Source organism: Martes martes (assembly GCF_963455335.1).
Source record: "Martes martes genome assembly, chromosome: 2".
NCBI classification, from domain to species: domain Eukaryota; kingdom Metazoa; phylum Chordata; class Mammalia; order Carnivora; family Mustelidae; genus Martes; species Martes martes.
The window spans coordinates 56,158,913-56,183,714 of record NC_137889.1 but is presented as its reverse complement, the minus strand read 5'-3'; the positions used below and the strand labels follow the sequence as shown (position 1 = coordinate 56,183,714).

Below are 24,802 nucleotides of genomic sequence, written 5' to 3'. Positions count from 1 at the left end.
CAGCTTTGACAGCACATCGGGAGCACTTGAGGGGCTTTAAACAAATACTTAACCCCTCCTAGCTCCCAAACGAGATTCTGATTCATTCCTTCCCGAAACTCCCAGGTGAGTCTAACAGGCAGCGAAGTCTGAGAATCCCGGCCTTAGACCCGCGCTTCTCCAACTTCCGCGCGCATGAGCATCACTTGGAGAGCTTGTTAAAACAGAGCTCGCGGGGCCCCGCCTGTAGAGATCCTGACTCTGCAGGTCCGGGATGAGGCCCCAGATTTTCACGTCTAACAGGTTCTCACGGGATGCTGACTCTGCTGGTCCGTGGCCTTGGGGGTCATCTCACTTGACAATGATGTTTCCCATATGGGAAACCAAGAAGAAATGACTGTACCAGATCTCCCGACTCGGGTTCCTGGGCCATTTCCTCAGCCAATCCTTCCAAATTCCTCTACTGCGTCCCGCCCTCATCTCCAGGTCCCTGCGTTGCCGCTCAACGCCAGACCGAGCCGGTTCTCGGGGGCTACAGAGGGGCCGATTTCCGAGTCGTGGAAGCTCCCTGCAGAGGCGCGCGCACCTTGACGGGGCCCACGCGAAGTCGGGAAGGCTGGCACTGGGGCTTCGGGAGACGCTGCGCGCGGGACTCTCACGCGCTCCCAGCCGTTCCTTAGTTCTCCACTTTGACGGTCAGAGGAGGTGGCATAGACTTGCGGGGAAAGGGTTGCCAAGACAGCCGGGGCCCTCCACCCTGGTCCCCTCGTGACCCGACGCCTTAGCCGCTGCCCCGGCGGAAGAAAGGGATTGGTGCGCGGAGGGGCGGGTTCGGGTGCAGAGACGATAAAAGCGCCGCGCACGGGGCGCGGGCTCGGGTTTCCGCTAGCGGCGCTGGGATCTCGGTCCGCGCGCTGCTCCAGCTCCCATTCCTGCGCCGCAACACAGCACCTCTGGGCGCCTCAGTCGGAAGGTAAGCGCGGAGCTCTGGGACGTTACCCCGGCCGCTGTCCCCGGGAGCAGATCCCCCTTTAGGAGCGGAGGCTGATGTCGCGGGTCCCCCTGGCCCCGGCGTGAGCGCGGTCTCCAGCCGTCGCCACGGAGCTGCGAGGCGCGGGGCCGGGGGCGCTGCTTCGGTCCACAGGAGGCGACACCCGGCCCCTTCCACTTTGCTAGGACACCCTCCAACAAGGAATAAGGATAGGCGCGGCCCTTCTCCTAAAACCGGTTTACCCAGTCATCTCCCGGGGAGGATGGGACCCTACACCCTTTCCACCGAGAGCCGGGCTGACGCCCCGTGTCTTTTTGGGTTCCCTCTCTCGGGCGTCCTCCTCCCGCTCTGCAGAGTCAGACCTCTGAGACCCTCTGTATCTCCAACTTAGAGCTCTGGGGTTTTCCCTAAACTTTTTGTCTTTCGGATCATCACCACGGTAAGTCCAGACTTGACCAGCTCGTTGGTGGAGTCTTTACGTTGAGCAGTTTGCTAAGTGCTCTTCATAGATTGCTCTATTAAATGTTATCATCAATCTAGTGGGGCGGTCCTATCATTGTCCCCCAAGACTGAGGAACCTTGAGGTTTGGCAGAGGAGCGTAAGCAGACTCACGCAGCGAGAGAGTGGCGGTGACCTGAGGCCCCTGGGCTTGTCGGGTTACCTCGTGGGGAGGGGCCGGGAGGAACCGCGCTGGAGCGGGGATGGTGTTGCGGAGAAGGTGCCCTCAGCTCGGCCACGGGGATGCTTCCTGTTGGTCTTCTTGGGTATTTGATCGTACCTCTTGAGGGAGAAGTGTGGCGGTGGTGGAAGGAGGGTTTGAGACTCAGCGAATCCGGTTTCCTACCCCTCTTGGTGTTTAGTACTTGCCTGACCTTGCGCAGGGCAATTCATCCTGCAAAAGGGAGAAAAGATCCCAGCTTCAGGAATAGGGCGAGGGTTCAGGAAAGCAAGCATTTCACCCGTGCTCGGTAGTTAGGAGGTGCCTGATTTTTCCTTGGGCCAGTTCTATTAGAAGTACACATTTTTTAAATTATTTTTTTAAAGATTATTTATTTATTTATTTATTTATTTATTTATTTATTTATTTATTTGACAGAGATCACAAGTAGGCAGAGAGGCAGGCAGAGAGAGAGGAAGGGAAGCAGGCTCCCCAGTGAGCAGGGAGCCCGATGCGGGGCTCGATGCGGGGCTCGATCCCAGGACCCCGGGATCATGACCTGAGCCGAAAGCAGAGGCTTTAACCCACTGAGCCACCCAGGCGCCCCAAGAGTACACATTTATTATTTAATGAACCAGAAGATTTAAAGGAGAGACTGCCTTGCAAATGCGTTTTGTAAGGGTTATTGGTCCTTAAAGCAGACTAAGAGGTGGGAGAACCCGCGGGCTTGGGGTGCGGGGCGGGGTGGGGGAGGGGGTGAACAGAGGGCGGGAATCAGCAGCTTAGTGCCGGAGGGTCTGGTGCCAGGAAATGATCAACTAGGCAAATGGCACCCCTTTCCTGAAAGCAGTTTTACAGAGTGCAGGGTAGGAAGCCCCACTTTGAGGTGTAGGGAATTAAGGTTGAGAGCAACCGACCCCTCCTGAAGACCCCTGAGACTGGAAGAAGAGATGAACAAGAACAGGTTTCAGCAGGTTTATGAGCAGAGGGGGAAGAACAGGTTGGGGAGTTAAGTGGGACAAGGGCTTGGGAGTTTGAATGAGACTAGGGTTTGGTAGGCACCAACTGGACTGTTAGGCTTCTGGAGACAGCACTGATCTCTGTTGGGTGAATTTTCTAGCTCCTCAGCAATATATGTATGTGCAGACCATTCATTGGGACTGGAGACTTTTTTTTAAAAACATGAATTTACATGTTTTATTTTAAATTGTGGTTGCAGTCACATAATGTAAAATTTACCATGTTAACCATTTTTAACACTCAGGTGTACTCAATGGAACACTCCAGTAGTGTTAAGTATGTTCACATTACTGTGCAACAGATCTGTAAAACTTTCTCATCTTACAAAACTGAAGCTGTATGCCAATGAATGAAACACTGATATTCCTTCTGCTTTATCCCCCACCTCTTGGCAGGTGCCTTTCTACTTCCTTTTTCTATGATTTTCATCACCTTGGATACCTTTTATATCTAACTCATAAGAGTGGAGTCATATGGTATTTGGCCTTTGGTAACTGGCTTATTTCACTTGGCATAATGTTCTGAAGGTTTATCCATGTGGTAGCCTGTGGTAGGATATCCTTCTTCAAGGCTGAATAATATACTGTTGTATGTATACACCACATTTTGTTTATCCATTCATCTGTCAGTGCTGGATACTTTTACTTTTGTTCTTTAGTGCCAGAGATATTAATACATTCTTATTTACTGTCTCCATGGCAAGAATGATTAGACCTGGATTTTGGGGAGATCACAAGCCAGTGAGAACATTAAGGGAAATTGATGGTGTGCCCTCAGGGAAAAGGCCTATTTTGTTGGCCTTAAATATTTCCAATTGGAGTTTCTTTTAATATTCCTGAAACAGGAGGAGGGGAGGGGAGGGCGGTCGCCCCCAGGGTCCGAGTGTCCTGCCTTGTCTCCTTCAGCGTGACCCACTGACTCCACAGCAAATCTCTGAGTAATGAAGAAAATTTGAAACTGTTTGGGAAATGCAACAATCCACAAGGCCATGGGCACAATTATAAAATTGTGGTGGCAGTGCATGGAGAGATTGATCCTGTTACAGGAATGGTTATGAATTTGGCCGACCTCAAAGAGTATATGGAGGAGGCAATTATGAAGCCCCTTGATCATAAGAATCTGGATCTGGATGTGCCATACTTTGCAGATGTTGTAAGCAGGACAGAAAATGTAGCTGTGTATATCTGGGAAAGCCTCCAGAAATTTCTTCCTCTGGGAGTTCTTTATAGAGTAAAAGTGTATGAAACTGACAATAATATTGTTGAATGTTGTTGTCTATAAAGGAGAATAGCTTTTAGGGGTTAATACTGTAGAAAGACTAATTTCTTTCCATATTTGAAAAAGGTCTTTATCCTCTTGGACTATTAAGAAATCATCACATACTTGTTACGCCTCCCCATTGTGTTCGGAGTGACTAGTTAATTGAAATTGTTGTGTGTAAGATGTGTTGTGAATTCAAATCTGTCTTAAAACATCCGGAGTGACATTTAGAGAGTCCTTTATTTATACATTAAAAATCACTTCATTTTCAGTAAAATGTTGTGGTGTGAAATTTAAAAGTAAAATAAATCCATTTTTGTTTTTTCATTAAAAAAATATGTATATTCCCAAAACAGAATTATTTATCTTCGGAGCAGTCACAGTTGAAATAAGTTTCTCCCCTAAGAAACCAAAGTAATTTTTTCTGCAAACAGGGGCATTCTGTTTTAGTGTATGTGTGTGTGGTGTAGACAAACCCTTGTTATTTCCTGTTTTCTCCTTCTGGTCTTTTCCACACTGTTTGGTGAGTACTGACATACATCAGTTACTGGTAGGAATTTCTCATAAGAGCTCACAACTTCATGAGAGAGATAGTCATATTGTCTCCTGGCACCTAAGACTAATGTTTCCAGGGGCGCCTGGGTGGCTCAGTGGGTTAAGCCTCTGCCTTCGGCTTGCGTCGTGATCCCGGGGTCTTGGGATCAGGCCCCGCATCGGGCTCTCTGCTCAGCACGGAGCCTGCTTCCTCCTCTCTCTCTGCCTGCCTCTCTGCCTATTTGTGATCTCTCTGTCAAATAAATAAAATCTTAAAAAAAAACAAAACTAATGTTTCCAAAACCAAACTCTGTCTTCTCATCTGACCTACTTCCCCAGGGAGCCCATTCTTACAGCAGCATACATTAGAGACCTCAGTATTAACCTCCTTGATTCCTTATCTAGCTCTACCATATCCATACAATGACCAAAGGTACTTGAGTTCTGAGTCTTCATCTCTATCAGTCCCACCCTCTTCATAGTGTCACTGCTGTCTTAGAGTTCTGTGGTTCATGCAGAGAGGTAAATGCCAGGAGAATGATGGGAGAAGTGGTATAATAACTACCCTGGAGAGTTCTAGGTCAGGGAGGCACTCCATTATCTCTGGGGAAGAGTTTTTTGAATTGTTTCTTCATCCCTGTGCAGTTAAAGTAAACAAGGTGTTTGCGAGACAAAGTCTGTGGACTATAATCGAATCTTTAAAGAGGGACTGAGAATCTTTGATGATTTCCCTATATAAATTTAATAGCTAGGTTGGCAAAGCAAATTTTACTTTAGAACAGCTCTTCTCAAAGTATGATCTGGGGAATCCTGGGCTTCCCAGAGACATTTTGTATGATCCTAGAAGTCAAACCATTATGCTTCATAGTCTTGATTTGAAAACTTTTCTAAATTTTTAAATGATATAAAATCATTCTAAAGTGAAAGGATATTTATTTATTTTTGTATTGTTGGCTAAACAGGGGGATACTAGGTAACTTGATTTTTCTACTCAGAGCTATGTCTATGTCTATAAATGCTGAAAAAAATGATCTATCGGAGTTTCCTGAATAATGAAAGGGAGGAATTTACTCCAGAGAACTAAATAAGACCTAAAAATGTGACAGATTTCATGAGTTTTACAGTTGTTAGACATTTACATTCTGTGTCTTACACTGTAGAAAGTTTTCGTATAATATTATGGTGTCAGTAGCATTCTTTTGGGAACAACCATTCAGAGTCCTCTAAAGAAAAATGAACTGAATGACTTAAATGTAGATATGATGAGCTCTTGAAAAGCCAAAAATGATTTGTTATAGCTTTCCAAACTAGCAGTGAAAAAGCTATTGAAGCATCTGGCAGGATAGGTTATCAAATTGCAGTGGCTGGAGAAACACAGTAAAGCCTTGTTTGGATGAAAAAGCATTGAAGGAAATCCTAGTCCTGTCACCTTCTAATAATAGAGAAACTTGTCAAATTAAAATTTTAGCTGCAAACATGAAGACTGTGTTAGTATCTTAACAGAAGTGTATTCTGCCTTACAAATGGAAAAATTTGCAGTCGAGGCTGGATTTGTCATTTTGTTTGTGTTCATCTGGTATCAGCACCAAACCAATCATTAGTATCTTTTTGGTGACTGCTTGGCAGCAAAAGCGATTGGTGCCAAAGTATTTGGTGTAGGATAGCTTTTTTGAAAAGTTTGCCAGATTTACTTAAGAATGCCTTTTATATGACAGTAAAAATGTTAAGTAGTATTAAACCTTGACCCTTCAGGACCTATCTTTTTAGTATGTCATGTGTTAAAGGGATACACTTGTTCTGTGTTGAGGTATGATGGCTGTCTTGAGGTAAAGCGATTGACAGCCCGGAATTTCTGACAATGATGGCAAGAAAAATGAAAGACACAGTGAGGAAGAAATTGGAGAGCCGTCTGTGTGTCAGATAAAGATGGCCACGGCTGTAGGAGTGCAGGGCTTCGCCATGTGAGGCCAGACCTGAGAGAGAAGTAAGCAGATGCCGAGGTTGAAGTGGGCAGGGAAGCAGATATTCACAGCGACAGGCACGTGAACTATGAGGAGTTTGTACGCACGATAACAGCCATATGCAGGTGTTGTACAGAATGTGTTCAGTGTCTTGTACCAAATTGTTTATCTGCCTCTTCTTTGTAACTTATCTGTAAAAGGTTTCCCCCTTGCTGTCCAGAAACATGCACGGATAGTGATTAGGACCTCATTCCTCCTTGTTTTCTTCCCTTATCTTACTGTGGTTGTCCTGAAACTCTCCTTGAGAAAGCCAATCCAGTCACATGGTGCACATGGCTTCCTTTGGGTAAATCTCAGTCCTTCTGCACACCTCAGCGGAGATGGAGTTGGTCAGATGAGGGAAGATCTGGGTTGTGTCCTTGTTTTAAGCAGTTTTTGTGAGGAAGTGTCGGCATGTTGTAGAAGCGAGGAGCCATAACTCCTCCGTGGAATATGGACTGTCAGCAATATGTGGTTCAGAGTTGCACTGTTGCACAACGGGTATATGCTCCATGTACTCACACGTTATTTTTTTTTTGGTACTGCTGGTCCTGTACTAGGACATTTTCTTTTGTCGTTACTTGCTTTTTAAACTTTGTTTAGCCACTTAAAGAAAATTTGCTTATGGCACAATCGGCATCAAATCCATTCCAAGTTATGTACTTGTTTTCCAACAAAAAAATTACACTTTACTCTATCCCCTCCCCCACCCCACCCACCAAAAAAGAATCAGAGTTCTTACCTGGTCTTGGGTGACAATGATGGCTGAAAGGATGATTTCCCCAAAGGTCTTATGAGGAATACTTGGGCCTTTCCTATAATGTGGTCCAGAGTGGTGGCCCCTTTTCCAGGCCTGATCCCCCACCGCAAGCCAGAGACGCTCCAGCAGAAGGCTCTCTTCTGCTTGTTTGGCAAAGTTAGCTGGGAGGGAGGGCTGTAGGGGCTTTGAATGCTGTGTATTAGTGTTCTCTCCTCAAGGTACAGAGTTGAATGTGGGAGAAGGCTAAGTTCAGATCTTAAAGGGTCTTCAACTGTAGTTTATAAAGATAAGATGGTTAGATCTGGTGATCTCGTTGGAAGGGGGTGGGTCACCGGAGATGGCTCTGAAGGTTCATCTGCCAGCTCTGTTGCAAATCTTACTGTGGAAGCCACAGGGCCATGTGCAGAGTGCAGGAGGCCTGACTTTAGAGGGTGGGAAGCATCAGAGCCCGCTGTGTGGCTCTGATTTACTCTTGGGACACACTTGCCTGGGTTCTGGGGCAGGAGGTTGGGGTGTGTGTGTGTGTGTGTGTGTGTGTGTAAGCCCTGCTTGCACCTCCAGTCGCAAGCCTTGTGCAGTTGGACCGTCTTGACCTCTTAAGGCCAGAACTGATTTCATGGTCCATAACCAATAAAACTGGTGAGGAAGAGGAGGGGGATTAAAATGTTCATGGTCTGGAAGGAAAGGAGAAAACAACTCTACCAGATGATCCTTTTGAAAGGAGAGGGCAGCAAAACAAAGGGGTCACAGCTTACCAAATGTCACTGAGGGCCTTTTTCTCTTAACCATCTGCTTTTCTAGTCTGGTTCACTCTAAGGATAATATCTGAGTGTTTGCACAAGATGGACAAGGCACTAAGTTATTTAATCTGGGACCTGTCTGTGCCTTCCGATGGTGTGTGGACAGACTGCGGTCAGCTGTAAGGATGTGAAGGCTTCGTTGGGATGCACTGACTTGGTGTTTCCAGGTCCATGCACAGTCCCCTCCACGATGACCGTTAGATGCAGGCGATGTCAGCATTGTGCAGTGTCAGTTCTAAATCTCTGCCCGGCTTTTGTCTGCCCGCCGGGTTTGATCCCCTTTTCACAGAGCCCAGCTCGCAGGAGGCTCTTGACAGGCTTCCCGTTGGCCCACTCAGCAGTCTCTTTAGTTCAGTTCGGGAGTCCAATCCGCGTTGTGCCCATGAGCTCGTGTTCAGAGGGGTCGGGAGCATAAAAGGTTGTGTAATGAACTCTGCTCCTTTTTTATTGCAGGGTGTTTGCAGGGAAATGCTGGTTGCCAGGATGCTGCGGCAGGTTGTGGGCCAGATGCTGGGGAGCCCAGGCTGTGGCTGCTGGACAGCTGCCCCTCCGCTCCGGTTTCTGGGCACCTCACCTCGGCAGATTCCAGCAGATACCAACTTTCGCTCTGCCTCCTTCTCTGGAACAGACCAGCCACGTGTCCTAATTACAGGTTGGGCTTTTTTTTTTCTTTTTTTTCCACATTTGCAACTTGATGATTCCTCCTCCTCTTCTTCCTCCACCGCCTCCTCCTCCTTCTCCTCCTTCCTTTTTTTTTTCCTGTGCTGTTTCTGGATGGCTTTGGAAGGGCTACCATGCCACCAGCTAACATGTATTCATCAGAAATAACCTTTTCCACGATTGGCTTCCTCCAGAATGGCAAGCCCCAAATCCTTATTCTGTCACTGTTGCCAGTGCTTTCTTTGCATGTTATAATTTTTCATTGTCTGAAGGTTGGCTCTAGGAAACAGGGGGCCAGGAAGCTGCTGTGTGGCTGAGATCGCCGGGGGGCGAGGGCTGCCGGGGAGCCAATGTGCAGGGTCTATGGTGTGGGTGGTGCCTCAGGTGCATCTTTTCTTGGCTGAACGCCTCAACCCAAACTCCACATCATCTATGCCCAGCAGCTGTTGCATGTTTGTGTGTGGGAGACAGAGGAGACATGTTAGGGCCTGCCCGAGGAACCCCTCCCCACCATCTTGGAATGTCGTTAATCTCACCGTCGCCAGACTTGCTCCCTGTGCTCCTTACCTCCTGTCCACCCAGCCCCTGATGCTATGCCCTCCTCGCTCTAAGCTTCACCTGGCACTCCAGGTCCTTCCAGCCAACACAGGCCCACCTCTGATGTGATGGACACACTTTATTTCCTTCTTCCCACCATCCCCTTGGCTTCTTACATTCCTCACAGTGTGTGTGTTTTCTTTCACTTCCGCCTCCTCGTCTCCGGCTGGAAATGGACTTCAGGTGTAGTCACTTCCCCTCTATACTCTCCTCCCTGGTTTGCTCCATTTATCTGGTGCTGGTTTGCTCCCTCCCTCCTACACCAACAGAGGGTCTTCTAGAACCTGGTGGTGGTGTCAGTGGGCCTGGTTCCAGTCCCATGGTAACAAGCGCTTACAGGAAATCCCACTTTCTGTATCTCCCTGCCTCGTTTACCTCTCTCAGATGAAATTTGCAGTTGCATTCCCCCAGCTGTACTCAAAACCCCCAGCTCACCCATTTCAATCAGTGGCATTTTTAAAAAAAAAGATTTTATTTATTTGTCAGAGAGAGAGAGCAGAGTGCGCGTGCGCGTGAGAGTGCACAAGCAGGAGGTGGGACAAAGGAGAGGAAGAAGCAAGCTCCCTGCTGAGCAGGGAGCCCAATGGGGTGTGGGGCTTGATCCCAGGAGCCTGGGATCATGACTTTAGCCAAAGGCAGACGCTTAACCAACTAAGCCACCCAGGCATCCCTCTCAGCGGTATATTTTTTTTTTTTTAAGATTTTAAGAGAACATAAATAAGCAGAGAGGCAGGCAGAGAGAGAGAGAGAGGGAAGCAGCTCCCTGAGATCATGACCTGAGCCGAAGGCAGAGGCTTAACCCACTGAGCCACCCAGGCGCCTCACTCAGCAGCATTTTTAAGCCTCTAAATTAGGGAGCTCTAATTTTAATTTTTAAAAATTAAAAAAAAATTAGTTTTCTTCATGGCTCCTTGTCAATTCAGTTGTCTTCCCTTTTCTCAGATGACTTCCTGGTTTGTCCCCCTTTTTCCCTCTTGCACCCCAGCCCAGTCATAATGGAGGATGGGCTTCTTGATAATCTTACCAGAGGCTGATCTCACATTTTCTGTTTGGCTTTTGAGTGTTTGGGCTCCTGTTGCACTCAAGCTTCAGAGCCCATCAAATAATGAGGGCAGGTCTGAGAGGGAATTCCTGACTTAAGGAGCTAGGAGGTTGTCCGGCTCTCTTGTGATTTTTTTTCTCTTCCTGCACCGTTGCTTCCTGTCAGCCACCCAATGCTAGAAAGAGTTTTGTCTCTGCAACTAATATTACCTGCATCGATCTCTGTCCTCGTTTGGAGGATGTAACTTAGTTTTATCAGGTCAGACTGGGGCTTTCCCTAATTAGCTGAGATTGCCCTACAGTCTTGTTCTGTTACTATGTTCTGGGAATAAATGAACTGGTAAGATCTGAATTAAAGTTCCACTTTTTTCTTCTTCATCTAGGGGGTCTTGGCCAGCTTGGAGTAGGGCTTGCTAACTTTTTGAGGTAAGAACCCAAAAAGCTGAAATTGAATATCTAAGTTCTTTAATATGTACAGCTTGTCTTTGGCAACATGTAATCGTTTTATTTTGTTCTTAATATCATAGACATGTAGCAGGTCTGTGGCTCATTGTCTCCCCCACTGGTCCTTTGCCCTATTTGAAAGTGCATTTTCATTGGGCCAGTTATATCCTAGATGTACCAAGTCACGTGTTTTGCTCTTCCCTACAGGAAACGATTTGGGAAGGACAATGTGATTTTGTCTGACATAAGGAAACCCCCCGATCACATCTTCCACAGTGGTAAGAGATCAAGATGACTTGTTTTTGTTTCATCTTTGATTTTCAAAATGTAGTTGGAGAGGCGGCTCATGGGATCAGTGTGTGCAACAACTCATAACCAGGCTTGTGATGAAAAGAAAGGTGTTATTGAGGCCCAGTTGTGTGACTTTTAAAAATTCTCTATTTGGGGGCACCTGGGTGGCTCAGTGGGTTAAGTGCCCAATTCCTGATTTCAGTTCCAGTCACGGTATCAGGGTTGGGAGATTGAGCCACACGTCTGGCTCCATGTTGGGCATGGAACTGACTTGGGATTCTCTGTCTCCCTCTCCTTCTGTGCCTCACCCCCCAACTCACTGTCTCTTTAAAAAAAAACAAAAACAAAAACCCACATTCCTAACTTGATCCCTCGTAGTTCTGTGAAATGTCTGCAGTTAATGCTTCTTCTTGTTAGGAGTTACAAGAACAGGAGAACTCTTTCAAACTTGAAGTAAAGTTTGGGGATGATATCTTTGTGTGTTATTTGGGATAGTATTTTTGGAATAAAAACTTTGATTCCTGCCTTTTTGAGTCTTTAATTTCTTTGCTCTGAGGGAAAACAAAAATCAAGTTCTGTAATGAGAAAAAAGAACTTTAAAACTTTGGAGAAATTAATCCTCCTATTTCAACATAGATTTGCTCTTTAAAAAAAGAAGAAGCTGATGATGATTTATTTATTTATTTTAGCAAGAGGGAGAGAGAGAGAGAATCCCAACAGAGTCAGACTCTCCGTGCTAAGCACAGAGCCCAACACAGGGCTTGATCTCACAACCCTAAGATCATGACCTGAGGTGAAATCAAGAGTTGGGCCCCAACATAGATTGGCTCTTAAACTGCTGTGCACACACACAAACACTGCAAAGTCTTCAAGTTTTCTCCTACCTTAGAAACATGCTTGTAAGGTCTCCGGGTCCTTCCTGGTACTTTGCTGTAAGTGGGGGAAGTTGCCATGGAATGAGCCTGGCTCTCCCTAGCTCATGCCTGTGGTTCTTCTACACCAGGCTGTCTGTTCTTTTAAAAACCCACTTCTCTAGCCTTTTTAAAATGGGTAACTTTTTGACAGAGTGAAATTAGCATGCCTGTAGGGGGGCTATTAACAGCACCAACTCGGGAGCCAGCTGCCTAGTTGTGACACCCGCCGACCCCCCCCCCCCCGATTCTGGCTAGTTCTTCTCCGTGCCTCAGTTTCCCTCCCGGTCAGATATATCTCCCTGAAAGGCTGTATAAGAGATAAGTATACAGAAAGGCCTTGGACAGCGCATGGCAAGTTTAAGTCCTTCATGAGCGCTAGCTACTGTTAACCTGGGGGGTGGCTGGGGTTTGTTCTTCTGCAAGCAAAATGCTGCACAGTGTCCAATGATTCAGCCATCCCATGGACCCTAATGGAATTCATGAGCCAACTGGGGTGGGGGGGAAGGTCCCCTTGGCTTTTTAAGCCCCTAACTTGTGCTTCTCTGGTTTTGTTGTGTTCCTCGTAGGCCCATTTATTTACTCCGACATTCTGGATTACAAGAATCTTCGGGAGATTGTGGTAAACAACCGCATCACCTGGTTGTTTCATTACAGCGCTCTGCTCAGTGCGGTTGGGGAAGCGAATGTATCTTTGGCCAGAGCCGTCAATATCACCGGTAAGTTTCTGGGTCTTGCCCAGGATGGCTGATTTGCCAACTCTTCTAGTTCTTCTGCAGGAGATTTTTGAGACGGTGGTCGTCATGTCCGTTCCTTGCAGGATTGCATAACATCCTGGATGTCGCCGCAGAGCACAGTTTGCGATTGTTTGTGCCTAGCACGATTGGAGCTTTTGGACCTACTTCTCCCCGGAATCCAACTCCCGATCTCTGTGTGCAGAGGCCCAGGACCATCTACGGGGTGTCCAAAGTCCACGCCGAGCTCATGGGAGAAGTAAGCCTTGCTTGGCAAGATGACTCAGCATTGCCTTTTCTGTTCTCTTTGCCTCATACACTTGCTGATTCATCCTTGGAGGGGACATTTACCTCTACCCCCACCCCCAGCCCAGCCCCCAGAAGTGCTCCCAAACTGATTGTGTTTGCCAAGTGGCAGGAACTGAATGCTCGGAAGAGCTCCTTAGCCCTTGGCCATGTATAACACACAGCACTTCCCAGAGGCCCCTTGATGGCACCCTCTTCTTCATTTGCTGTCTCTCTTACCGGTACTGCTCCGTTCTGTCAGGCTCCCAGTATTGGCAGTAATGGGAGGTGATTTTCGAATGTTGTGTCATGGAGGAGGTCAAACGACTTTTGGTTCTTTTTTTTTTTTTTTTAAATATTCTTTGTCTTTAAAACTCTGTGCTAACGGAAGCCTGGGTGACTCAGTTGGTTAAGCATCTGCCTTTGGCTCAGGTCATGATCCCAGGGTCCTGGGATCAAATCCCACATTGGGCTCCCTCCTCAGCGGAGAGCCTGCTTCTCCTTCTCCTGCTCCCCCTGCTCGTGCTCCCTCTCTCTCTCATTCTCTCTCTCTCTCAAATAAAATAAAATTTAAAAACTTAAAAAAAAACTCTAGGACAAGTGTGAGTGGTCTCTGCTCCTTTAGCTGACATATCAGGCATTGCCCTCCTCCCCCGCAGTCCTCCCCTGAGCTCTGTGCCATGCTGCACTACAGGAACAAGCTCCTGGAGGATTGTTTGGGGTGTCGAGCAGTGACTCTCTTCCAAAGAAAGGCTGAAAATCAGCGCAGGCTGATTTATTATTGACCGTGTTGATATGTCACCAGAGTGATTTTTTGAACGTGAAAACGGAAGAGTTACTTGTTAAAGAAAAGCGAGTGGCCCTTAGAAATTCTAGTCTCGCTTCCTTTAGGAATATTTCAGTAGAACTGCATGGAAAGATATTCTGCTCCATCCCCCACCCCCCAAAAAAGAGCCCTTCTTTTCTTTGCATTGCTCTATCTGGTTTAAAGCATTTGTTTTAAAGTTGCTTTTCTCTTTTTTGTAGTATTACCATTACCGGTATGGGTTAGATTTCCGATGCTTGAGATATCCTGGAATTATTTCGGCAGACTCCCAGCCTGGAGGAGGAACAACTGGTAAGTGATGTTTTCCGTTTTTGCCCTAAGTAAGATGGGCTTTCTACCTGCCGTGAAGAGTGGCAAGGGACCAGCTATCTTTTTAGCTGTGTGCTGACCCCAAGTTTCTGCGCCCTCTCTGGCAAGTGCATCTGAGAAGCTCATGGAATCCCGTTGACTTGAATGTGTTAAGGGCAGCTCATGCTGGTGTTGCAAATCCAGCCCGGGATTAGCCATCCCCAGTGCTAGAATCAAACAGATAATATTCGAGAACAAATTTGTCATGTCAAATTTGTAATGTAGGAGAACACCAAATAGGAAATAGCCTCTTTCTTTGAATCCAGCCTTTGTTTCTTAATGTAGAGAACTCCCTGAAAATGGACTATATATATGCATTGCATGTTGTTAAAGGAACAGAAGTGTTGTTGTTGTTGTCATTGTTGTTGTTGTTATTTTTATTGTTATGAGTTTGAACCCAAGCATGCGTTATGTTCAGTAACTCCCATATTAGAAATCCTTCCTATATGAGGGGCTCTGAGATACAATATAAAAGCTAAACCTTGGGACACCTGGGTGGCTCAGTCTGTTAAGCATCTGCCTTATGCTCAGGTTGTGATCCTAAGGTCCTGGGATCGAATACCACGCTGGGCTTCTTGCTCCGTGGGAAGACTGCTTCTCCCTCTACCTGCTGCTCCCCCTGCTTGTGCTTGCTTGCTCTTTCTTTCTCTGACAAATAAATAAATAAAATCTTTAAAAAAAAAAAAAAAAAGCTAAGCCTTGGCAAAATCTGAGAGATTTTAAGTTTTATTTATTTAATTATTTATTTGCAAGAGAGAGAGAGCACAAGCAGGGGGAGTGGCAGGCAGAGGGAGAAACAGGCTGCTCGCTGAGCAAAGAGTCCTATGTGGGACTTGATCCCAGGACCCTTATGACCTCAGCCGAAGACAGATGCTTAACCAACTGAGCCACCCAGGCATCCCCAAATCTGAGGGATTTTAAAAGAGATTTTTGTTGGGGTTACTTTTTAAAAAGCTTTTTGCCTTAATGCAATACTCTCCAATTATGCACTGGGAATCCCTCAGGATCTTTGTTTTTTTCCAAGGGATCCAAGAGGTCAAAACTCTTTCCATATCAGTATGAAGCTGTCATTTGCCTTCTTTTCATTCTCCTTTACAAGTGCACTGTGGAGTTTTCCAGAGACTGTGTGATGTGTGACGGCCTAGTGGGCTGAACACACAAGGAAACAGGAGACTCCAGCTTTCTGTTACTAAGCCAGGAAACGAGATGTGGCCAAAATGTAAAACACGCCATTCTTTTCACTAAGCCTTCTTTTGTTTGGAAAATACATTCTTCTTCATATACAATATCATACATATGACTACATGATGGGTTTATTATTATCATTTTAAGATGTAGCAGTATTTTTTTAAATGCTCCGTTACTTTCTGGTATAGTAGATATTGATGTAACCCACACTCCTAAGACCTCTCTGGGGGTCCTTGGTGATGCTGAGGAGCCTAAAGAACCTAAGGTGTTTGAAAACCACTGACCTAACACATTCATCATTTTGTTATAAGACGACTCACAGATAGGATTCTCTTTCAGATTATGCAGTCCAGATCTTCCACGATGCCCTAAAGAATGGCAAATTTGAGTGCAACCTGAAACCCAGCACGAGGCTCCCAATGATGTATATTGATGACTGCCTCAGGGCCACTCTGGAAGTCATGGAGGCCCCGGCAGAGTCCCTCTCCATGAGAACCTACAATGTGAATGCCATGAGCTTCACCCCTGAGGACCTGGCCCAGGAGGTTCTCAAGCACATACCAGAATTCCAGATCACGTACAACGTGGATTCTGTTCGACAGGCCATAGGTGGGTACATCATTGCAACTCCTCTCAAAACCCAAGTGAAGCTTCAGTTGGCACTGTGAGTCCCTTGAGGACATAAAGCATGGAGGATAAGGAGGTTCCGGACACATTCTGAAGAAGAAGCTGTTGTTGAGCCAACAGATACTGCAGTTTGGGGCACTGATATCTAAAGGGGGTGGAATCATCCTATTCCAAATAAATAGCTTGTCAGCATTTCACCATTTTATTGTTGAAACATAAAACCAGCCAACAGCATAAGTGGGTTTTCTGATGCTGTGACTGCCGCTGTGGCCTTGAGCACTGTTGGAGTACAAGATCACTGCCCTACAAGTCCATGGGAGATTTTAATAGTGAGTCACAATCCCCAGTGCCTGATCGTGGGTGTGTAATAGAATCTTCTGATCTAAGAGGGTGGCTCTGTATGTGCATAATGGCCACTCTGCTCTCCTTGGAGGAGGAATTTTGGAGGGCAAATTTCTTTTGTGGCATTTTGGATGGTAGACCTTTATATAAAACATGCCTAGACATTTTTGCAAGTCCACAGCCTGAGTAATTTAAGCTTCTCTTCCATGTCTTTTCCTAGCGGATAGTTGGCCAATGAACTTTGATGACAGCAATGCTCGGAAGGACTGGGGGTGGAAACACGAATTTGATCTTCCAGAGTTGGTGACAACGATGTTGAACTTCCATGGTTCTGATACTAGAGTTGCCCGTGCTAACTGAGGGAATTGGAAAGAGGAGCTCACGTGTCCTGGACCGCTGTCAAATGAAAACCATAATGACCCTGAGGAAACTAGATTATCTGGAATGGAAGGACTAATTGGATGAGATTTTGGCAGCTCATATTGAACTGCCAGATTGGAAAATCAAGTTGGCTTTTGCGTTTTCAAAATGCTGTAGGCTTGGTGGTAAGACTTCTGAACCTTTGCTCTTTGCCTAAACTTGCCCAAACACACATATCACAGAACGAAGACTTCAGTCAGAATAATTGCCATTTCCTTAATTCAGATGAATTAAGCATTTTGGGGAAGGTGGATGTATGTGACGTTTGTCTTGAATTAAATTTAATTTAAATGTCACTCCTAAGACTCCATTATTCTCTTGACTAGAGACCAAAGATTACATTTTGAAGACTATCAAAGATGATCTCCTAATTTAAATACTATCCCATCAGGACATAAATGTTTGCTGTATAATCCCATGTTCATAATGTTCAAGAGATCTTAACATTTTTTTCAAAAATTATTACTTCTAATTTACTTTTCTGTAAAAAGATGTATCTGTAGAAAATGAAGAATATCAAAGACAATCTGACTAGTAATGGGGAGCACCTCTTATTTGGATTACCTTCCTGTTGGTAAGCTGGGTCTTGATTATCAGGACTTTAATTCTCTTCCCTGGCCATGTCCCACTCTTGGAGGAGCTTATGTAAATATGCAGGTGTCTGGGCTCCTCCCTTTCAGGTTGACTCAACAAATGGGGATGAGAATCTCCAAACGCCACATGGTTATTCTGTTCCAGCCATGGCCCACTGGAACAGGTCCATACACTGTTTTCTAAAGAGAACTTTTCTTGCGACAGCCTTTTTTTTAAATATATACCCTTAGACTGAACTTTCAGGAGAGCTGCTCTAAACCCTTCCGAAGCAATTCCTACATAGTATATAGAGATTTACTTTTTTCCAGCCACCTCCGAAGACCTGTGAAATCATTAGAGCAGAACTTCTCACGGGCATATTGGACAAAGTTATCACGGACTAAAAGGCATTTCTATTATGTGATTAATGACAGGCTTCTATGTTTGGAATTTTTTTTTTTAAGATTTTATTTATTTGACAGAGATCACAAGTAGGCAGAGAGGCAGGCAGAGAAAGAAAGGAAGGGAAGCAGGCTCTCTGCTGAGCAGAGAGCCCGATGTGGGGCTCGATCCCAGGACCCTGAGATCATGACCTGAGCCATAGGCAGAGGCTTTAACCCACAGAGCCACCCCGGCGCCCCTATGTTTGGAATTTTTAACTGCAGGGTAGAAACATGACCTTTTTTGGAGGTTTAACTGGATTTAAAGTCTATTTAACTTTGGGGGCACCTGGGTGGCTCAGCCGGTTAAGAGTCCAAGTCTTGATTTCACGATCATCATTGAGTTCAAACTCCACACTGGTCTCCATGCTGGGTGTGGCACCTACATTTAAAAAAAAAAAATCTATTTAACTTTTAACTGGAGAACTTCTAAATAATTGAATGATTTAATAGTTTATCATTTTTTCCCTACTTAATGTAATGCTTATATTTATGTATATTGTTTTCTAAAACGAGTACTGAGGTTTTTGGGGTTGTTTTTTTTTTACAACTTTCTTGAGATTTATTTCACATACTGTTCAAAGTTTTGGTGTTTTTCTTTTCCAGTTTTATTGAGAAATCATTGATGTACATCATTACAGAAGTTCCTGGTGTATTACATGATGATTTGTTCAGTTGTGAAATGATTGCTACAGTAGGTTAAGGTAATATCCATCATCTCCTAGAGATAGAATAAAAAGAAAAGAAGGAAAAAAAGAATAAAGGGGAAAAAATGTTCTCTTTATCATGAGAGCTCTTAAGATGGACTCTCTTAACAGCTGTCCTATAGATCATCCTCCAGCGGTAACTGGACTCATTGTGCTGGATGCCATATCCCTAGGACTTAATGTTTCTAATCACTGGAAGTTTGTACCCTTTGACCACTTTCCTCCAATTCCCCCTTCCCCCATCCTCCACCTCTGGAAACCACAATTATGGTATCTTTTCTGTGAGGTTGGGGTTTATGTTCTTTTTTGCCCCCTACATGTAAGTGACATCATACAGTATTTGTCCCTCTCTTGATCTGACTGATTTCAATTAGCATAATGCCTTCAAGATCCATTCATGTTGTTGCAAACAGTAGGATTCCTCCTTTTTTCGTGGCTTAGTAAAAGTCCGTTGTGAATATACAACATAAGTTCTTTATTCATTTGTCCGTCAGTGGACAGTTAGATTGTTTCCATGTCTTGCCTTTTCTAAATAATGCTGCCATGAATACAGGAGTGCAAATGTCTTTTCAAGTTAGTGTTCTTGGTTTTCTTGAATATACTCCTAGAAGTGGAGTTGCTGGATCACAGGGTAGTTAGTTGTATTTTTAATTTGTGAGGATCCTTCATACTCTTTCCACAGTGACCACACCAGTTTATCATCTCCCCAACAGTGCACGAGGGCTCCCTTCTCTCCATGCCCTTGCCAGCATTTGTTCTCTCTTGTTCTTTTTTTTTAAAGATGCATCTATTTAAGAGCAAGAATGCACGAGCCCGTGGGGATGCAGAGAGGAAGCAGACATCCCGCTGAGTGCAGAGCCCAATGTGGGGCTCCATCTTACAACCCAGAGATCATGATCTGAACTGAAACCAAGAGTCAGTCGCTTACCCAAGTGTACCACTCAGGCGCCCCTTCTCTTGTCTTTTTGATGATGGCCATTCTAACAGGTGTGAGGTAATACTTTATTGTAGTTTTGATTGGCATTTCCCTGATGATGTGTGATTGAGCATCTTTTCATGTATGTGTTGGTCATCGATGGGTCTTCTTTGGAGAGATGTCTACTTAGGTCTTTTGCCATTTTTTATTTGGGTAATTTGGTTTTTTGCTGCTGAGTTGTATGAATTCCTTATATATTTTAGACATCACCCCCTTATCAGATGTGTGGTTTGCAAATATTTTTTCCCATCCAGTAGGTTGTCTTTTCACTTTGTTAATTGTTTCTTTTGCTGGGCAGAAGCTTTTTAGTGTGATGTTTTTTATCTTGTTGCTGGAGCTTGGGGTGTCCTATCAAAAAATTAAAAAAAAAATTATCAAGATGCAAGTCAAGGCTCTTCAGTTGGGAGGGGCCCAGGAACGATCCTCAGACTTGACTCTGAACCAATCTCCCTGCCTGTGTGTAGCATAGGATGCTCCCTGAGCGGTACTTTGCTCTGAGGACAATGAGCTCTGCCCATCTGCCTCTCACTTCAAGCCCTGCTGGGCCACACAGCTTCCAGAAGTTGTGGCCAGCCCTTCTAGTCAAATGGGACTGGAAGACACTCTCCACAGTGGGTGAGGCTGTGATTCAACTCCTTGCCTGGGTCTGGCTAAGGCAGGATCTAAGGCTGGCAAAATTTCCTGTTTGAGAATCTAGATCAGGCAGATCTACACCCTGCCAAGGTCCTTAGAGTGCATGTCCAACCTGGGTCTGCAGGTGAGCAGTGCCATTGCTTGGGATTACTACTTGGGTACTATGGCTATGTGCTCAGTCTGCCAAGATTTGTGTGGTGTGCCCACATGTGGCAAGGCCCTCCAACCTTCTGTCACAGATTCCCAGTGTCTGAGCCCTGCAGATTGCCCTGCAATCCCTATGGTCAGGATTGTGACCCACAGTGCTGGGGGGCGGCTGGTCGTTACCCTTGGGTTCTCCTCCTGTTGGGAGAATCGGAAATTCAGGAGAGGCCTCTCTGTGTGGTGCTACACTGGCCTAGGGGAGCAACAGTGCATTCACATGACGTGTAGCTGCCCCCCTTACCTTCTAACACAGCGTATCTTGGTCTCTGTGGCATGAGGTAGAGGGGAGGTGTGCTTCAGCCTCACCCCGGTATTCTAGAATTCTCTCCACATAGTCTTGTCTTAGAATTGTTAGTTTTTCTAATGAGAGGGGTGCAAAGTCAGGAAAAACCTGTGTTGGCATCTTGGTGACATCATCCATTGAAGTTTCTAGGTCAGTGATTTTTTTCAGTATATTCGTAGAGTTGTGCAACCCTCACTGTAACTGTAGGCCGTTTCAACATCCTGCAAAGAAATGGTCTGTTAGCCCTCTCCACCTTGGGCAAACACTAATTTACTCTCTGGGTCTATGGATGTGCCTGTCCAGGGCAGCCCACATAAGTGGAATCACAATATCTGGTCTCTTTGAGTGGCTTTCTTAATTTAGCATAAAATTTTTTTAAAGTTCCTATCATCGCATATATCACTGCTTCATCGCTAATATACCACGTTTTGTTTCCGTCAGTTGGGAGACATTTAGCTCATTGGCACTTTTTAGTTATGAATCACACTTTTAACGAAGATTTGTGTAGATAATTGTGTTGTTGGAGCTCACTTATTGTTCATGGTTTGAAAAACAATTCTTCAGCTCTCTTAATTTATTCTCCATTACCTTAAAGGAACAGAAATTAATTCTTTTCATAGGAAGGGAAGAAGCAACAGAGCTGAGTGGCCCAATGTCCCTAGACCGCAGTGTTCCAGTGTTTTGACCAGATTCCTCGGATGACCTCATACCTGGGGCCCTGTGCAGGCATTCCAGAATGGCTTCCTTAATAAATCTCTCTAAATCTACACACGCATCTCCAGGAGAAAACTGAAAGAAGTGTAAAAGAACAATGAATACTTCAAAATATATGAATTCTTATTCACTGGCATTTTTGCACCCCAATTAACACTAGAATTATAGTTGCCCTTTCTATTTACACATTCACTATGTGGGGCTCATCTTGGGCTCCCAGGAGATGACTCAGTGTCAGCTATAAAAACCTTTCCTTTCTGTTGGGAGAAAAGGGTTTTTGTTTAGGTTTTTGTTTTTTTATGGTTAATTTGGAAATGATCTAAATAGTTGCTTCGAAGACAAAAGTGGGGGTTTCACTATAAAAATAGGTTTTGATTTTAAATGAGAAAAGGAAAAATATAAATGAAGACTTTGCTCAAATGTCTTACATCTTAAAGATTTCCATAGACTACTGATGTGGTTGCCGTCAGGAATACCATTGAAAATCATGAAATAGGCTCTGGTCAATGAATATTATTGCATTGTTTTGGACATTTCCTATAGAAGGGGGTGGATGCTTATAGTATTTTTTAACTCCTGTTGGCCAGGTTTGCTGATTTGCTACTGTATTTTATGGCAAGGGCATGAGTCATCAAAAAACCTTTTAAATCTTTTCACTTAAAAATATTAAGGATTCAAGGGTTCCTGGGTGACTCAGTTGGTTAAGGGTCTGCCTTCAGCTCAGGTCATGATCTTGGGGCCCTAGGATCGAGTCCTGTGTCTGGCTCTCTACTCAGTAAGGATTCTGCTTCTCCCTCTCCCCCTGCCCATCCCTGCTGCTTATGCTCTCTTTCTCTTCTCTCAGATGAATGAATAAAATCTTTTAAAAATAGAACTAACAATTCAATGGTACCTGGGTGGCTCAGTTGGTAAAGCATCTGCCTTTGGCTTACGTCATGATCCCAGAGTCCTGGGATCAAGCCCCACATCAAGCTCCTGGCTCAGGGGGAAACTGTCTCTCCTTCTCCCCCTGCTGCCACCCACCCCCCCGCCTCCACTCATGCCTTCTCTCCAATAAATAAATAAAATCTTTAAAAGTAGGTAAAATTAAGAATTCAAATAAAATATGTAATGAAAAAATTTGTCTTCTCCTCTAAACCCAATCAGTAAGTGATGTTAATAGTATAATGCATATCTATAGTTTCCCTCATGCTTATATGGTATAGTATCAGATGGTCAAACATTTTTTTCTCTTTTCAATTGTAAAAGTAGTGCTAAGACAACATTGCCAAAAGTTTTGGAAAAGGATCACTTTCAGTTTTTATCACCTAACATACTGTTTTTTTTTTTTTAACATTTCCACTCATTCATGGTTTTTTTTTCATATGTGTTATAGGTAACCTAAATATAGTTTTAATATTTACCATTTAAAAACAGCTGCATAATCTATTGAATAGAATATCATAATTATGTAACAATTCCACATTTTAATTGCTTTTCTTAGAAACATGAAAATACGAAAAAAAATTAAAAAAGAAATCTAGAAATACAATTACTAGGCCAAAGTATATAAACCACTTTATTTGCCTCTTAATTTCACATAATCAAATTGCTATTGAGAAAGAGTTGAATTAATTTATGAAATTAATTAGAAATTCTGCTCTACCATCAACATCCCTTCTCTTGGTACATACTATTTACCAAGATACGGTTTACATTTCTTTAAACATTTAATTTTTTAAAAGGTTTTGGGAATATGAACATTTTTTTGCTGGAGAATCTTATCCTTATTGAAAGATTTGAACTAATGTGATAAAGATACTAGATCTTGGTAGAAGAAAAACTTGCCCTATGTTGAGGCACGTGTAATATAGTCTCTATTGATATAATTGTTTGAAATCCTTAAGGAAAAAAAATTTAAGGAATTTATTAACAAGAGACAATTAAAAAATTTTATTTTGACCCATTCTTTAAATGTAATTCTCATTTGACTTCAGGAATCTAAAATACATAGATTATTGAGAAAAGTTTAAAGATAATTTCTAGTGTGTAAGCATTGGCCAGAATAAGCCCTCCTCCCCCAACGATTGTGCTTTCCCTATCTTTTCACACTCAAGGCACTGAGAAAATACATCATTAAAAACATAATTTTAAAATGTCATAGACTATGCCATTTTTTGTAGCACACCATTTTTATGTTCCATTAAGAAAAAGCTTTTCCAGTTAATCAGGCTTTTACATTACTTGGAATTAATATTTTATATCTTACTGGAAAACTCCTTTCAACTTTACCAGACATAGATTTTTATCACTCATGTGTACATAAAACGAGAAATAGTCAAATGCGTATTTGGTATACTTAAGACTCAGGGTCTGACTTTTCTGAATCACTATTGACGGATGTCTCTTTTTTTTCTATCCAGTGTTACTCTCTGTGCCAAAAAGAGGGCATTTCTTAAAAGAATTCAGAAACACCAAAAATCAATGGTGCTGTAAATCAGCTTTACAATCATATCACGTCAGTGTCCTTGTGAACCTGGTTCAGGGATGTAGCTCAGTGTATCTAATTAACCTACAACTGGCGCCCCAGAGCTTGGAAGCTGACACCAAGGTTCCTGTGGAGGCAATGCCAACACTATGAAAATTGCCACTTACTCAACAGCAGTTAAAAGATACAGCCTGGGGCACCTGGGTGGCTCAGTCGATGAAGGGTCTGCCTTTGGCTCAGGTCATGATCCCAGGGTCCCAGGATCAAGTCCCGTATCAGGCTCCCTGCTCAATGGGGAGCCTGCTTCTCCTTCCTGCCCTGCCACCTCCCCTGCTCATGCTCTCTCTCTCTCTGTCAAATAAACAAATAAAATCTTGAAAAAAAAAAAGACATAGCCTGATTTCAAAGACATTAAAGTATGGAAGAAAATGTGAGTCTCAGCTATCAAAAAGAAAAGAGAAAAGAAAAGTAAAAAGAAAAATCTTGCCATTTGCAAGGATGTGGATGGAACTAGAGGATATTAATGCCAAGCGACTTACGTTCATCAGAGAGAGAGAGAGAGAGAAGTACCATATGATTTCATTCATATGTGGAATTTAAGACACTAAACAGAGGAGCACAGGTGAAGGGAGGGAAAAATAAAACAAGAAGAAATCAGAGAAGGAGACAAGCCATGAGAGACTCTTAATCATAGGAAACACACTGAGGGTTGCTGGAGGGGAGGAGAGTGGGAGGGTGGGGTAACTGGGTCATGGGCATTAAGGAGGGCACTGGGTGTTGTATACAACTGATGAATCACTGAACTCTGCCTCTGAAACTAATAATACACTATAGGTTAATTAATTGAATTTAAATAAAATAAAAATTTTTTTAAATGTGAGTCTTAGCACAGATAGCTACGATGGATAGATATGGTCGCCTTTGTACCCGTGGAATCCAAGGGCAGCCCACGCCCTGCTTTGGCTGCCACAAGGGCTGAAGACATGAAGAGGGAAGCCCGAGGGTGGCCAGCTTCCTGTCTTTTACATGGCTGAGGGGGCTGACGAGTAAGGTGGGCCCCAGACTTGTTGCTGAGGATGACACTTCAA

General features: G+C 44.2%; 2 protein-coding genes across 2 annotated transcripts; both read left to right on the top strand.

The window, feature by feature from the left end:
- Positions 1 to 921: 921 nt before the first annotated feature.
- LOC308339214 (L-threonine 3-dehydrogenase, mitochondrial) lies at positions 922 to 17,253 on the top strand. The gene is made up of 9 exons (XM_080797677.1): positions 922 to 952; positions 8,457 to 8,655; positions 10,685 to 10,727; positions 10,953 to 11,023; positions 12,517 to 12,666; positions 12,768 to 12,940; positions 13,993 to 14,083; positions 15,668 to 15,937; positions 16,518 to 17,253. Exons 2-9 carry the CDS (start codon positions 8,472 to 8,474, stop codon positions 16,655 to 16,657), a joined length of 1,122 nt encoding a protein of 373 aa, XP_080653803.1. The 5' UTR covers positions 922 to 952; positions 8,457 to 8,471; the 3' UTR covers positions 16,658 to 17,253.
- LOC308338264 (6-pyruvoyl tetrahydrobiopterin synthase-like) lies at positions 3,697 to 3,930 on the top strand (the record flags this gene model as incomplete). The annotated part of the gene is made up of 1 exon (XM_080796303.1): positions 3,697 to 3,930. The coding sequence occupies one exon, from the start codon at positions 3,697 to 3,699 to the stop codon at positions 3,928 to 3,930; it is 234 nt and encodes a 77-aa protein (XP_080652429.1).
- Positions 17,254 to 24,802: the final 7,549 nt, after the last annotated feature.